Raw genomic sequence first — 17,127 nt, 5'->3', positions numbered from 1 at the left:
TACCGCCGCCCCGACCAGGCAGCCTGCGCTATCGGGCTCGGGGCGCTGGCGGTTGCCAGGGAGATTGGCAACGGGGTACAGACCCCTTGGGGCCCCGTCGGAACGCTACGTTCCGAAGGGTCGGCCTCTACATCAGGGTTTACCCGCTGCTCGGATATTCCCGCCCCGCAGCCGGCCTCCGATACTACATTGGAGTCTGCTCGGGGACGCCTCTCCAAAAAGGGCAAGAAAGTCCCAGCTCGAGCGGCTCTACCTCCGATTGTCCCCACCGTGACAAACGTCATAAGGGTGGGGACCCGATCTCGAGGGAAGAATTTTGGAAGCATTTCACACCCTCGCGGCCTCAATTACGGGTCGTTGGAGGGTGGTGGACAAGGCCCGTCTGACTTGGCCACCGAACTGGTGCCCCACAGTCAACACGGCCATGGGTGGCTTGCGCCGGGCCAATGGGGACTCCCCCACACGGCTAGCCGTGCGCCGGATTCCCCCCGGGGTTGCCACACCCACCCGCTAACCCATATGGTCAGGGACGTGTGGCTACCACCCAATGGGGACCCCCTCAGGGGGGCCCGCCATGCATCAGCCTGCACCCGTCGGCGGCCTTTGAGTCCGACCACGGGCGCCGTGATGATGCTGTTTCAGAATCTCGTTCCTCGATGACATCTCGTCCCTACGACTCGGCCGACTCGGCCAATGAGGAGGACGGGTTGGTCAGCTCCATCCAACGGATGTCGATCTCCGAGACTGAGCTACGCTTGGTACAGAGAGACATGATCAGAGTTCTGAATCTCCCCTGTGAACCCGGAGCCCCCCTCCGATGAACGCCAATCGTTCAAGAAGAGAGCAACGGGCGCGACTAAACCCTTCGCAAACCGTTTGCGAACAAGATCCGCGGCAAATTGGAGGACGTTGCCCGAAAAATTGATTCATCGGCGCGCATGGGTATGCGCACAACATCCTTTCTCCTGCTCCTATCAGAATATCTGCTCCTGCTCCTATCAGAATATCTGGAGCAGGGGGGCGATGAGGAAACCATGGTGCCGGCGGACATGATGATTGCGGCCCTTCATTGTTTGGACAATGGTCTTTGTTCCATCCTTGACCAGTTCACAAAGATTACGACCCTGGCGACGATGTCACGCCGCGCCAATGTGCTGGATGCGCTTTTCCTGCCATCAGCTGGGGCACGTAAACGCCTTGACGATCTACCACTCACCGGCGTCGACTTGTTTTCCGGGCAATTTCAGACGTCCATGGAGGCTGAAGCGAAGCGCCTCAAAGCCACGGACAAAATAAACCTGAAAAAGCCTAACGCCCCGCCTAAGGCTGTGGGTAACAAGGCGAGGAAACAACCATCCTTCGTCATCCCTCGTCGCCGCCCACAAAAGGCAGCCCGTGGGAGTTTTTGTGGCCGCGCCGATAGTAGGCGAGCTCACGTTACCCCAAAACCCAACCTGGCCAACCACGCACCCAGTCGGGTCGTGGTTTCCGAGCACCCGCCCCCGATATACCAGGGCGTGGCGCAAGTGACTTGACAAACTGTGAGCGGCCTCCCACCGACGGACGCGTGGGGGGGCTGCCTCCGGAATTTTCTGGGGTCCTGGGGGCAAGTGACCTCCGACAGGTGGGTTTACGAGGACCCCCCCGTCGGACATGCTCAGCCGGCCGACACCCGTACCTTCCGACTTAGCAAAGCGCCGCTCCCTCGAGGGGGAAATAAACGCCCTCCGACTCAAGGGGACGGTGCGTATCGTCCCCCGTTCTGGGACTCAGACGGGCTTCATGTCAACCTTCTTCTTGACTCACAAGAAGGAGGCTGGCTACGGCGCCCGATTTTGAACTTGAAACCCCGTAACAAGTTCATCCGTCCGAGGCGTTTCTGCATGGAGACGCTCAGGACTATACTGAGTTCTATAGAGACGGAGGCAGGGAAATAAACGCCCTCCTCAAGGGGCGGTGCGTATCGTCCCCCGTTCTGGGACTCAGACGGGCTTCATGTCAACCTTCTTCTTGACTCCCAAGAAGGAGGCTGGCTACGGCGCCCGATTTTGAACTTGAAACCCCGTAACAAGTTCATCCGTCCGAGGCGTTTCCGCATGGAGACGCTCAGGACTATACTGAGTTCTATAGAGACGGAGGCAGCGCTCCAATATACCTGGCGCCTGACCTCCGACCTCGGATTTATAATCAATACCGAGAAATCACACCTTATCCCCTCGCAGGTTCCCACCTTTCTCGGTGCGTCCCTCGACCTGCGCAGGGGATTGGCCCGCCCTTCGGAGGAACGCCTACTGAACTACTGCGTTTCTCTCTTCCTCCTGGCAGTGGTGGCCCCGGCACTGGCCTGGCTCAGGCTGTTGGGCCTTATGGCCAGCATGGTGGATTTGGTGGACTTCTGACGTTAGGGGGGTAGCCGCCTCTTGGGCCTTCTTTAAAGGGGTACCCTTAGCGGACATCACCAAGGCGGCCTGCTGGAAGCGCCCTAACACCTTGAAGGACGTCCTCCAGGCAGACGGCAGAGCCGGGAGAGAATTGCTGAAGACGGCCAGTCAAGTTTCCCAGAAACGCTAACTGGTGAGTCCACTTTCCTCTCTTATACATGTAATAATTTATATATTACCTATGTGCATTGGACATTTAACGAGGTGTACCTATTATGTTTTTACCCCATAATTGCGATACCCCCCTAAGGTCTTGCGCACGATTCGTGGGCCCCCAGGGCCGCGTGCGTTGTTCTCGCGGTGGGGTTATGTTGGGTGATCGGTCCAAAAGATTTTCCCCAAATATCCCAAAGCTAGAATTTGCATCATTATTTTCATTGTGTAAAACCTGTATTTTAATGGTGGATATTATTTGGTAGTTCATCTTTTTTGTTTTCTTTAAAATTTAATCAAGATAAACCTCAAAAGTTTTATGATTATCTGTATTTCATTACATTAAAGCAGAGGTCCGGGTAGTTTTAAAAAAACATCGCGTACATTTTAAGTAGTCTGATGCATAACTAATGTTTACAAGACCACTGATCATTTCCTGTCAATAAATCTCTTCTTCGAGGTTTCAAAAGGGGGGAAACTAAGACGATCCTTTATAACAAAAATGTCAATCGACATCAAACTTGTGTCGAAAATCTAGCTCCCACACGACTGTCGATGAGTTGGAAATAGTCACGGTAAGTCTCAACTATTCAAAAGCTCCTGGATAGGTGACAGGTGTCTTTTAATAAGGGAATCAATGTGTAGTGAAGAGGTTTTAAACTAGTGGTTTAAACCCGCCGAGGCCTGGTTCTTGATAACTTTACCGAAACGAAGTCAAGGTAAATTATCAAGAACCAGGCCTCGGCGGGTTTAAACCACTAGTTTAAAACCGATTCAACACCACACTTTGATTCCCATTCATAAATACCTTTTCGGTCAAAAAACATCAACACTTTTTGGTCAAAAGGTAAAAAAAAATCAAAAAATTTAAATTGTTCAATGATTTTTTTCCACACAACACCCCTCCAGCTATGAAATGGAAGGCCCTCTGGTAAACAACTCCTTAAAAGGAGATTGAGGTGTGCGTCGCGCGTATCGCATTACTGCCAATGTTTTGAGACGTTGGAAAAAAATGTAAAAAATGTCCAACCCGTCTGTATCAAATTGCCGTTGTGTAACGTTCGAGTAGGCCTATTGGGGGAAAAAATGTTTAAATAGTAAGATTGTCCAAACTCCGTCTATTTGATAAATTGCCGTTTTGTAACTTCGAGTATAGGAAAAGAATGCCCCGACGTTTGAGTATTTTTCTTTAAAATGGTAAGATTGTCCAAACTCTCTCTCTGTTTAATAAATTGCCGTTTTGTTACATTCGAGTATTGGAAAACAAATTGTTTAAATTAAGATTGTCCAACCGGTCTGTTTAATGAATTGCCATTTTGAGTCATTTTATTTCTGGGGAAAAAAATCATTTTAAACGGCAAGATTGCCCAAACTCTGTCTGAGAATGTAAAGAATGTCCGGACCCGTCTGTTTAATAAATTGCCGTTTTGAGGTTTTGAGTATTGAAAAAAAAAATTGATATGGTAAATTGCCGTTGTGTAACATTCGAGTACTGGAAAAAATTGCTTACCAGTAAATATTAAGAATGTCCGACCCATCTGTGTAGACAATTGCCGTTGGTGTAACGTTTGAGTTTTGGGGGAAAATATTTAAATGGTAAGATTAGCCAACCGTCTGTTTAATAAATTGCCGTTCGAGACAATTGAGTACTAGAAAACATTTTTGGTTAAATGTTAAGAATTTCCGACCCGTCTGAGTTTTTAATAAATTGCTGTTTTGTGACGTTCGAGTAATGGAAAAGTTTTATTTAAATGTTAAGATTGTCCAAACTCTGTCTGTTAATAAATTGACTTTGAGTATTGGAAAAAATTTTTTTGTGTAAATGTTAAGACTGTCCAAACTCCGTCTGTTTAATAAATTGCCGTTTTGTAACATTTGAGTATTAGAGAGAAAAAAAAGAGTATAAATATAAGAATGTCCGACCCGTCTGTTTAATAAATTTTCGTTATGTAACATTCAAGTTTTTGGGGAAAATTGCCGTTGTTTTGGGGAAAAGTTGCGTTGTTTTGGGGAACAAAAATCAAAACTCTGAATAAATTGCCCCATTTGAGACGTTCGAGTAATGGACAGCATTTTTATTTAACTGTTAAGATTGTCCAAACTCCGTCTGTTAATAAATTGACTTTGAGTATTGGAAAATATTTTTGTTTAAATGTTAACGTTGTTCAAACTCCATCTGTATAATAAATTGCCATTTTGTAACATTCAAGTATTAGAAATTTGTTTGTTTAAACATGGTTTAAATATAAGAATGTCAGACCCGTCTGTCTAATAAATTGCCTTGGTGTATCGTTCGAGTTTTGGGAGAAAATTGACGTTCTTTGTGGGAAAACAAGTTTTGGGGAAAAGTTGGTGAGTTTTGGAGAAAAATGTTTAAATGTTAAGATTGTCCAAACTCCGTCTGTTTAATAAATTGCCGTTTTGTAACATTCGAGTATTGGAGAAAAAAAGTCTAAATATGAAAATGTCTGACCCGTTAAATCAATTTCCGTTGTGTAAAGTTTGAGTTGTGGGGGAAAATTGCCGTTGTTTTGGGGCAAAACAGTTTTGGGGAATTTGCCCCGTCTGAGACGTTCGAGTAATGGAAAACATTTTTATTTAAATGTTAAGATTGTCCAAACTCCGTCTGTTTAATAAATTGACGTTCGAGTCGAGTAATTGAAAACATTTTTGTTTAAATGTTAAGGTTGTCCAAACTCTGTCTGCATAATAAATTGCCGTTTTGTAACATTCGAGTATTGGGAAAAAAAATGGTTTAAATATACATGTAAGAATGTCCGACCCATCTGTCTAATAAATTGCCCTGGTGTAACGAAACTGACGTTGTTTGGGGCTGAAAAGATTCGGGGAAAAGTTGCCAAATTTTGGGCAAAAATGTTTAAATATTAAGATTGTCCAAACTCCGTCTGTTAATAAATTGACTTCGAGTAATGGAAAATATTTTTGTGTAAATGTTAAGACTGTCCAAACTCCGTCTGTTTAATAAATTGCCGTTTTGTAACATTTGAGTATTAGAGAGAAAAAAAAGAGTATAAATATATGAATGTCCGACCCGTCTGTTTAATAAATTTCCGTTATGTAATATTTGAGTTTTTGGGGAAAATTGCCATTGTTTTGGGGAAAAGTTGCGACTGTTTGGGGAACAAAATCCAAAACTCTGAATAAATTGCCACATTTGAGACGTTCGCGTAATGGACAACATTTTTATTAGGTGTTCGGGCCAACAGCCCGGAACACCGCTTATATTTGTTTTCTTTTTCTTCATACTTCTTCTTCTTCTTCTTCTTCTTCTTCTTCTTCTCAGCGTCCCTTGTCCACTAACAAAAGCACCTTTCCCAAACTCGTATGAACTTGAAACTTCACACATAGTTAGCGATTTATTAGGAGAAGAAACCGTGTGAGTCATGATGACGTCATCAATTCTTGAGTTATGGATATTCAAAGTTTATTAATTCAAAAAATCATAACTTTTGATCTACATGAGGGATTCTTACAATTGAAACATCATCGGAATCGTCATTGAAAACTCTGTAAACGCCCCACAGACATAACCCCATTTTGATGTTGTCTTCCGGCTCAAAGGAGAGGTTGAAAATTTCAAAATTCATGTCTAAAGAACAACGTAAATCCCCATTGGTATGTGCATAAACATTGCACGTAGGCATACACACAACGTGTAGTGTATTAGCGGTGCAGCAGAGTCACGCTCCAGTGATCATCCATAGAGCGCGAAAAAGCTTCATGAAGAATAGTCTTCGTTCTAGGCGGTTAAAACATACATGCCCCTTACAGTCTTTTCTACAGTCGTCAATATTTCCTAAGTTCATATTTCCTAAACTACATAAGCTATTTTGACAATCTATACATCATATGAAAGGGCTTTACGTACTTTACAGAAATGGATATGTTTGTGAACTTTCGTTGACCTTTTGACCTGTTTAAACCGGAAGTTACTGTGAAATGATTTGAAAGGGCGTTGTTTGTTGCCTTTTAGGTTGAAATATACATCCTTTGATGCTTTACCATCACAGCATACAAGTCTGGCAAAGGTCTGGTTTAAAACAAATATTACCGATGACGTCACCAAACATACACTTTTACAAGATGACGTAATCATGTTGTTTTGACAGTTTTTGCAATTTGAATCATTTATTACAAATCTTGAGAACAAAGCAAGGTGTAATATTTGTTTTTTAATCCAGGCTTTTACTCCCAGAAACCGAACACCTTGAGTTTGTCCACAAACTCTCAATCTCTAGTTTAACTGTTAAGATTGTCCAAACTCCGTCTGTTTGATAAATTGACGTTCGAGTATTGGCCAATATTTTTGTTTAAATGTTAAGGTTGTTCAAACTCCATCTGTATAATAAATTGCCATTTTGTAACATTCGAGTATTAGAAATTTGTTTGTTTAAATACATGTATAAGAATGTCCGATAAATGTCTGTCTAATAAATTGCCCTGGTGTAGCGTTCGAGTTTTGGGGGAAAATTGGCTAAAAAGTTTCGGGGAAAAGTTTTGGGCAAAAATGTTTAAATGTTAAGATTTTCCAAACTCCGTCTGTATAATAAATTGCTGTTTTGTAACATTTGAGTATCGGTGGATTTTTTAAAATAAATATTAAGAATGTCCGACCCGTCTGTTTTCTAAATTGTCGTTGTGTAGCGTTCGAGTTTTGGGGAAAATTTGCCATTGTCTGGGGAAAAGTTGCCGTTGTTTGGGGAAAAAAGTTGTCCAAACTCTTTCTGCGTGTTTTTGGCACTTTTGAGTTTTGGGGAACATTTGGGGGGAAGACGTCAGTTCGAACTGAATGTTTTCAAAAATATTGCGGTTGTGGACATTAATAGTTGGCTTTACTTTTATTCCAACAGTAAAAAATGTCCGTACTCCGTCTTTTAATAAGTTGCCGTTTGAGATATTGATGACAATTTTTTTTTTGAAGGGTAAAGAGGTCCTAACTCTGTCTGTAATTGCCGTATGAGACGTTCGAGTGTTGGAGAAAAAAATAATGTAGTTTATTGATTAGTAGAATATTCGATGAGCTATGTATTAAAAATAATTGCCCCTGTGGGACATTTCCAAGTACAGTGTTTTAATTGTAAAAAGGTCAATACTCCGCCGTAAATAATGATGCTCTTTTGGGACTTGGAACACATTTTTTTTAAGGGGAAGACGTCAGTTCGAACTGAATGTTTTCAATAGAATTGCGGTTGTGGGACATTTACAGTTGGCTTTACTTTTATTTCAACAGTAGGAAAGTCCGTACTCTGTCTTTAATAAGTTGCCGTTTTGAGATATTGATAACAGTCAATTTGTTTTGAAGGGTTAATAAGGTCCGAACTCCGTCTGTAATTGCCGTATGAGACGTTCGAGTATTGGAGAAAAAAATAATGTCGTTTATTATTTAGTAAGAATGTCAAAACGAACTCACATGTTTTTAATACTAATCGCCGTTGTGGGACATTTCCATATATGTAAACTATTGAGTATTTGAGCACAATTTTTTTTAAGGGTAGGAAGGTCCGAACTCCTCCTTTTGATAATATTGTCATTATGACATATTTTCAAATTGGACAAAATATTGTAAAAGTGTAGAATGTCCGAAGTTGTTATTGTTACAACACTATATTATTGCCGTTGTGGGATATTTTTTTATAATGTTCACTCCGTTACAAAGTTGACCTTGCAACAAGGGAGATTTTGCAGGGCAGTCACTATCACTCGGGGACCTACATGTATTTTAGAATTACATTCAGCATAGAAGATACGAAGTTTCCACATCAGTATTCCAAACTTGGACCAGGGAGAGTCGTCAGCTCTGATGGTTTTAAAAATGTTAAACGCAGTTGTAAGTAATATTCTGCTTCTCTCAATGATGGCTCATTGAAAACGGATCCGCGTATGACAATAAACGTTGATGTTGCTGGGAATGCTGGCAATTAGTAGTGGCTAGTGTATCATTACAACACCAGATAAGACCCACAGCAAGTGCATCACAGACAATGCACACCAGGAGGTGTTTAAATAAAACGTGGGGGCCCCCATTGTTTAATTTGTTAGAGATCACCACTTGGCTTTGGGACCAGTCAGCTAAAACCACAAAGAGGTGCGAATGCAGCTTTATTTGTGGGAAGGAGTTGTTGGTGGTGGGGTTTACGAGAGGGTAAATTATCATACTGGTAGTCACGGCCCATAGGATTTTTTTCTATGAGTACCATAATACAGGATGAGGGTCGTTTCAAATAGGACATACAGGGGAAAGTATTGAGTGCCGGCTAATTTTTATTTAAAAAAAAGCGTATAGTGATGAGCGAGCGCAGCGTTTTTACCAACTGAACGTTTGTTTGTGGGTGCAACGAAGTGTAAAGTACTATAATTGTATCTGTTAAAAAACACCAGGCCTCTAATTACGAAACACATTTCAAGGCACTACCGCATTGTTATTCACTGCGGAGTATTGACCTTTTTACCATGTTTACAGTTAAAAAAAGTTTGTACATGGAAATTTGTTATTCATGACGGAGTACCAACATTTTACAATAAAAACAATTTTGGTACATGGAAATATGCCACAACGGCGATTATTATTAAACATGGGAGTTCGTCGGACATTCTTACTAAATTAATAAACAACATTATTGTTTTCTCCAATACTTGAACGTCTCATACGGCAATTACAGACAGAGTTAGGACCTCCTAACCCTTAAAAAATTTTGTATCAATGTCTCAAACGGCAACTTATTGAAGACGGAGTACAGACATTCTTACTGTTGAAATAAAATTAAAATCAGTTTGAACTGATGTCTTCCCCTTAAAAATTGTTCCCAAATACTCAAAAGTCCCAAATTGGCAATTTGTTATTCACGACGACGGAGTACCGACATTTTTACAATAAAAACAATTTTGGTACATGAAAATGTCCCACAACGGCGATTATTATTAAACATGGGAGTTCGTTGGACATGCTTATTAATTAATAAACAATATTAGTTTTTTTCTTATACTGGATCGTCTCATACGGCAATTACAGACGGAGTTTGGACCTTCTTACCCTTTAAAAAAATTGTTATCAATGTCTCAAAACGGCAACTTATTGAAGACGGAGTACGGACATTCTTACTGTTGAAATAAAATTAAAGCCAACTGCTTATCGTCCCACAACAGCAATATTATTGAAAACATTCAGTTTGAACTGACGCCTTCTCCTTAAAAAAATGTTCCCAAATACTCAAAAGTCCCAAAACGGCAAGGAGTACAGACAAAAAGGTTGTATATGGAAACGGCGATTATTATTAAAAACATGGGAGTTCGTTGGAAATTCTTACTATTTTAACAAAGAATATTGGAAGTCTCAAACGGCAACAACAGACAGGAGTTTGGAGCCAGCCACTTTGTTGCTACACTTTGTTGTAACTTGTTACAAAGTATTACAAGGCTTTAATGTTTTGCTTTGTACTCCGCTCTGCTCTCATTATTGGTCAATACCGACACTGGTTGTGTTTACTGCATTTTGTAATAACTTTCAAGAAGACGATCCCTGAAATTGTTCTTGCATTGTGTAGCGCTCTTTTCGTTTCGTGGGTACTCGATAGTTCCGCGGGTCCTCGCTCGTTTGTCTCGTATAGCTGCTTTCCAACTGAACGTGAGATCCCTCGTCTCGAGAGGCGCCCTCGTTTGATTGACAAACGAGTGAGCTTCCCTTGCGTGTAGCGAGTAGGGGGACACGTTGCCGGTCTCGCTCGTCTCGGTCCCTCAGTGCCTCGATGGCAACTAAAGGGCTGTACCGTATAACAGACTTTAGTCATGTATGAGAACTCATAGACAAATTGGAGTAAAGGACCGAGTGGGTTCTGAAAACTCTCACTTCTAGCTGGTCACCAAACTTGGCATCTCTGACTTTGAGGCTTGTGAATTACACCAGATACCAGCCTCGAGTGGCTGTCTTAAAAATTATTTTGGTGACATTCTTTTTTTTATATACTAATTTATCAAAAACTACAGCACCTCAGAAAGTAATTTTAAGGGAAGCTTCCTACAATCATTATCTACAAACTGTATAAGTTTAATGTCAGTCCGTGGACATAGTGTTTTGAGTCCTACAAAAAGTAGGCCCTACCCAAAACCTTTAAGGGAATGCAACTTGTAACTTCAGATATTAAATGTTGTAAACCACAAAGGAAACTGACTGGCTGAATTTAAATGATTTGGGGTTAAACAAAAAAAATGGTTGAAGTGGGACTCGAACCAACGACCTGCAGATTAATGTGCCAGCACTATTCAATGTACATGTAGTTCAGAATCTTACTATCTGGGCCCGATACTGTGTGTATTTTTCATCCTTGTATCACTGATACTAGTGTTATTCTGCATTAATAAATACCTTGGACGGTTTCAAGTCTCTGATTGGTAAAAACCCGGTCACGTGGGGTGTATTAACGGGCGGTATAAAGACCGGCTTTGGAAAAAAGCGATTTAAAACTGGCCCCTAAATCAGCATACATTGTGTAAAACTAGTTTGCGCGTTGCATGCACTGTATTGCAAACTTAATTATATTCATGTTAGTTTCAATGCAACTTTGCGCACTTGCACGTACGCGCTGAAAATGTATCAATTTTGAGATAACAGGTGCGCGCGTATAAACTCATTTGTCCATAATGGTCTTGTTTACAGCGACATGCTACATGGACGCTGCGCTCATGCACGCGTTTATAACGCCAATCATCTGCCTCCTTTGACCCCAGTGAGGACGCTGAACATACCATTATTTAAAAGAGTCACTGGTCTCATAGTATCGGTAATGTGATTAACGCAAGGAAGAGACGGGAACCATCAAAGGCTAAAATATGGCCCCTGAACATGTCTGGAAGTATCTACCACACAGTGAAGACCGGGTCATCGCACTGTTATTCCCCGATTAGTATATGGTGGGCTATTTTCTGTAGGAAGATTACCCTCAGTAGGGACACCTAATCTACTCATAAAATACTAGCCTCATAACAGTTCTCCCTTGTACCGTATTTTCCTGCGAACAAGGCGCAGGACGCTAAAATGACCCAAAAAAATTCAAACGTCAGCAGACAAGGTGCACCGCCGCACAAGGCGCACGTGTAACTGCACACAAAAGCGCCACCCGGTGTCGGTACATTGACACAAAGACGTAATTTGTTGCCTTTGAGAACCTACGTATACCGACCTTTATCCAATCAACCAACACTGTATATTGTTATTAACATTAAGTCTGGCCCAATCAGCGGGCAGAAACCATGGTCCACGCACTGTCTGAAGTTAATTTTATTTGCAACATGAACACAATGCCTCCCTGGACATCCGACGTCCCACACAACGAGGATCCTTGCTGATACAGATACATTGCAACGACAGACGGACGTAACGTGTGTGTGTAGTAATGTATCCGCCGGCTGGGATGTCGCTGCATGCACATTAATATGCACATGTACACTGTGGATTGCGCTGCTCAATCTCGAGATTGCACAACAGATGTTGGAGACCATGTGGGCACCGTATTGAGCGATGTTCGCCGACGGAATGCGCTGTGCCCTCGCATTTGCGCTACCTGGAAATGCGCCAAAATTCCCACGTGACTGTGCGGATCCCAAGCATGCCCAGACACGTCGAGTCTTGTCTCAATGCGTTTATTGCTGGTTCGCATAGTTTTTACCAATAGAGGGCGTTTAACTTCACGCTTTTACATTGTTCCAAAACGCCCTCTAGCGTTCAATGTTTCTTGTATTTATTGTCACACGCACAGTAACAACGACTATAGGCGTGATATCTTAAATTTACAGACCTCGGAACGGTTGTGTTTTGGGGCTAATTTTCTGTGTCATTTTGAGAGATTTTTCGAGTCTGAACTTGGATATCATTGATTTTACAGGCAAGTTTCATGCAAGGGCAAGCATGATTTTAACAACCGTTCCTTCCCTGAAGTTTTGGAGCAAGAAAATAATTCAATAAAATAAAATGTGGTTTCTTCCCTAATTTGTTTGGCTAGTGTTGTATTATTTTATTTGGCCTTACAAACACATACAAATCATATCCTAGTTAGATAATGCTACGTTCCCATAATACTTTTTAAAAGCAAACGTCTTAAAAGAGGCAATAAATATTAATCTGATTTGAACGTTTAACAATAATATAAAACTCTTGTCCTACCAAAGATGACAGTTAATTTCCCAAAGCACTTATCAATCACAAAGGTCTATAAACTAAAGAGGCAAATACAAAAATAAATTATTACCCCATCCTTTTAAATAATACGTTCAGCCTAAAAGCACACTTCAGAGATCGCTGTTCTCTACAATCATGGATGACCCCTCCATGCTACAATAAAAACCCTCAAAGTTTACCACACAATAGCGGTTGGGTGAATGACGTTTGTATGAAGTTATTGACTGTCAGTCGTTTTCGGAACGATTACCCGGCCACTTAAAAAAAAGTTTGTACACCGCCGACGTCTGTTGGACCGAAAGCTAGACGCATTGTGGCATTAATGGAATGAAAGCAGGGTCATGGGGAATAAACACGTTGCAGCATTGTTGGAATAATTGGCCCGTCTGGGGGATTGCGGCATTGTTCGAACGAAAATACGGTCTCAGTGTCTGAATAGCCTTGTTCGACCGCATTATTGAGTAAGGATTCTTCACACAAAGATCGTTGATTTGAACTGGATATGAAGCATACCTGCCAACTGTCCCGATTTTCCCGGGACAGTCCCGGTTTCTGAGTTTCAAAGATGCCTAAAATCGGGACTGTCCCGGTTTCTCAGATTTCACGATTTTATTATTAAAAAGTAAGAAAATTGATGATGAACGGCTGAGAACAAGACTAGATGTATTTTAGACTTGCTGAGCGAACGTGCATTTCATCCCAAAGTAGCCGTGTGAGTGAACAAGTACGCACGTGTAGAGGGAGATTCGTGTGGAGGACTTGTATCAAGTTTATTAAATCATTTGTCAAGCATGTGATGTGTGCGTGTGTGTGTGTATATCAATAAAAACAAATGTTGTTAACGACTGATGAAGAGTTTAGTTGTATCATAGACTTGTTGAAACATGCGCTCCCTCAAAAAGTGTCCGTTTAGTCCGTGCAACAACATTGTACGCGTAGAGAGATTCGTGGAGAGGACTTGTACCAAGTTTATTGTGTCAAGCCAATACATGCGGTGCGTGAGTGTGTGCGTGTGTACATACATAATACGTTATGCACATGTATTTGCTTCGTCGACGACGTCGTGGTACGAAGGGTGTTGCGGTCGCCATTTTGTTAAAACCAAAAGTTGATTGTGAACGAGTGTTCTCTACATCTACATTGAGCAGCTTGATCACTCACAAGCAAGCAATGCTGGCAAAGAGGGAAACTTGCTTCGACACAAAATACAGTCCAGCCCTCTTAAAACAAGCAAAACAATCCACATACAAAGGTCTACACCAATAGAAAGGTGGTGAAAAGCTGTGTTATCAAATAATAATGAACTAATGTATTGTTTTTATGGAGTAGTTCCACATTCAAAGTTAATTTACTTTATGTTAATGTTTAGCCCCCAAATGACTCTGGAAGCTGTGTAGTTCTGTTAGCTTCCAGGGGGCACTGTCCCCTGCAATGCAGAGCCCCCTGGAAGAAAACACTCATTCACAGTACCCCGCCTTGGTGACCCCTGGACCCCGGCCAGGCTTGTCCCTATTTCTGGGTTTCGAATGTTGGCAGGTATGCATGAAGGTATTTTTTATTTTTACGCAGTGATCATAAAAATAAAAAAAAAATCGTCAGGCAAGGCGCACCGAAATATAAGACGCATCGGTGTTTTGGGGTCTAAAAAGTCAGATAAGACGCGTCTTATCCGCAGGAAAATACGGTAACCACACCTTTGTATGCTTTTATGGGAAAAGGGGAGAGTTCTTTAGATTTGTGGCAATCATGCATCCCATTGGAATTGCATTTTAAAGGTTGTCAGAGGTGATAATTTTCTTAATTGAATAGGAAATCCCTAGTATACCTTAACCCACTTTGGGTAAAATCTATAACATTTTGTGGTTGAAAAGCATATTTTTCTATTTATGTACATGTACAATATGTATACAGACATTTTGTCTTGTGGTCATGCATTTGAATGTTTGTTGAAGATGTGTATTTTTCTTTAAGCTCAACAAACAATAAACTTGAACAATAATTTAACCAAGATATGGGCACAAACAACCATGTTTGCAGGGTCTTTCCTGTGCACCTTGAGTGGAAACGAGGTCTAATAATAGTGACCACTACATGCAGTCTTACTGCTACTCCCATTACTATAATGCGGGTCGCACTAAATACCGACAACTCACGACCCCTCACGACAACTCACGACAACAATTTTTAAATGCACTTTAACAGAACATTTGAACATAAGTCAATCGTTAAATTATGCACAAGATGCACCCAAATCATTTTCAAACTGTTGAAAACACAAACTTAGTAACGAACGGTTGTATCCGCCATGTTGTCTTTCGACGCACTTGGACGATTCTATTATACCGCAGGGGTGATACAATATGCAAGATGATTATTTACCATTTTTTTTATGTATCTAATGGAGTTTAAAACAATATTATATTTAAGTTTCGAAATCAAGAGTGGCGGCTTAGTTACTACAGTGTAACAAGAAAGAAAAAATCAGCAGCTAAAACCAAAACGAAAAAATAAAACTCAGCCCTCAGAAATTACCTTGCCCCCTGCGGTGTAATAGAATCGTCCAAGTACGTCGAAAGACAACATGGCGAATATTTCCATTCGTTACTAAATTCTGGGTAAAAAACACCTTTTTTACAGTTAAAAATACAATTTTTTCAACAGTTTGAAAGTGGTTTAGATGCATATGATTCTTGTGCACATATTTAACGGTTGAATTATGTTCAAATGTTCTGTTAAAGTGCATTTAAAAAATTGTTGTCGTGAGGGGTCGTGAGTTGTCGGTTTTTAGTGCGACTGCTATATGCTATTCCAATGAAAGACACTTAAGACACTGTTGCCAGTTTTGTTCCTGCCTGCATGACTGAAGGCCCTATTTTGTACTTGCTTCAGGACACTTTTTGCTGGAAAGTGTCACCAAGCATAGTTTTTATACACATTATTGTATATTATGGAAAGTTATTTTTACAATGGTTTGTAGAAGTATTCCTTAACAGAAGTGACAGACATTGATCAGCTGAGCCGCATCATGGATCTAACTGGTACACCTGATGATGAAATCCTTGCCAAAATCCAGAGTGAAGATGTAAGTATACACATAACCATGTACAAGAGTAACACTACGCTGGACAAAAAAAGTAGGCCATATTGCACATCATATAAGTTGTCTAATTTTTATAAATAAAATATCTGAAAGATTAATAAAAAAAGGAGATGTAGGAGTACGACTAAAATTGTGCTTATTCTTTTCTTTACTGTGGAGAATTAATTTTTATTAAACATTTTCAACAACACACCATCTTCAACAATATCTATGCGCACAAATTGTGGACGGACGACGCACATGTATTGTACATGGTCTCAAAGTTAAATGCATGGAGCGTTCTTGGCTCATCCTTTATGTATTTCATGATTGAAAGTTCAAAACATAATAACACTTTGTCAGTGTCAACATGTCTTTCAAATCTACAACTGAAGAATAAAGTGCCTGTGCAGATTAATTTCTGGATAAACTAACCAATTTAAATAGTTTATTGACTGATAGCTGGAATGTAAACAAAAGGATGTGCTACTTTCCCGTAATACCCCAGAAGCCCCATTGTTTTTGGAACCCCTAGGTCAAATTTAGAGGTCATTATGGCTAAAACAAAATAAATCTTGTCTGAGCAATAACTCAAGATTGAGATTATTCTCAGTGGGGCATTTGTGTTTGTCAATTCTTGGGTTTTTTAAGAGATCGTGCAACGAGCAGTAACACCTATTGTTACTGTTCTTATTTGTTTTTTCAAGGTGATATTTCCCCACCACCCCCTTCTTTTTCTTCTCCTTCTTCCCCTTGTTCCCTGGAACTCTTCTCTGGAATATAACTGAAGATTGAAACTGAATTGAACCTTGAAACTCATAAGACAACTGAACCTCAATACATGTATGAAGACAGCAAAGCTGTCATGACGTTATGATGACGTCATTTCATAACTCCTCAACCACACATTAGATTAACTGGCCAGTCAATGTGCAACTCAAAGAGAGAATTCATGAAGTGTCTAGGCTCAGGAGCACACCACGATCACAGGTGATATGCCGATTGCAAAACTACTATACTATGTGAGGAAAATCACTGAGCGCCTCTATACCATTCACAACCAAAGCTGTTCACTCCTCTGTAAATAAGCAACTGTCTTGGCCTCTTTAAGAGATTGAATGAGGTAAAGCAAGTTTAATTTTAGAGCCGAAATCCCTGCGTTGGTCACTAGTGTGGGAAAATCCTAGGCGTCTTAACATATATAACATAAACACTTTGCCCTGTAAAGTAGTTTGTGCATGAGAAAAGTACCTGCCCACTAAGCT

General features: G+C 41.1%; 1 protein-coding gene across 1 annotated transcript in view; it reads left to right on the top strand.

Annotated features, from left to right (window-relative positions):
• LOC139954241 (mitogen-activated protein kinase 14B-like) overlaps positions 1–17,127 on the top strand; it is a 117,094-nt gene that overhangs the window by 88,838 nt on the left and 11,129 nt on the right. Inside the window, exon 6 of the mRNA XM_071953961.1 lies at positions 15,786–15,865. Within this exon, the coding sequence (XP_071810062.1) occupies positions 15,786–15,865 (80 nt within the window). The remainder of the gene's footprint in view (positions 1–15,785; positions 15,866–17,127) is intronic.

Source organism: Asterias amurensis, chromosome 2 (assembly GCF_032118995.1).
Source record: "Asterias amurensis chromosome 2, ASM3211899v1".
NCBI lineage: Eukaryota > Metazoa > Echinodermata > Asteroidea > Forcipulatida > Asteriidae > Asterias > Asterias amurensis.
Note: the sequence above shows the minus strand (reverse complement) of the source record. Positions and strands in the feature narration are given on the sequence as shown.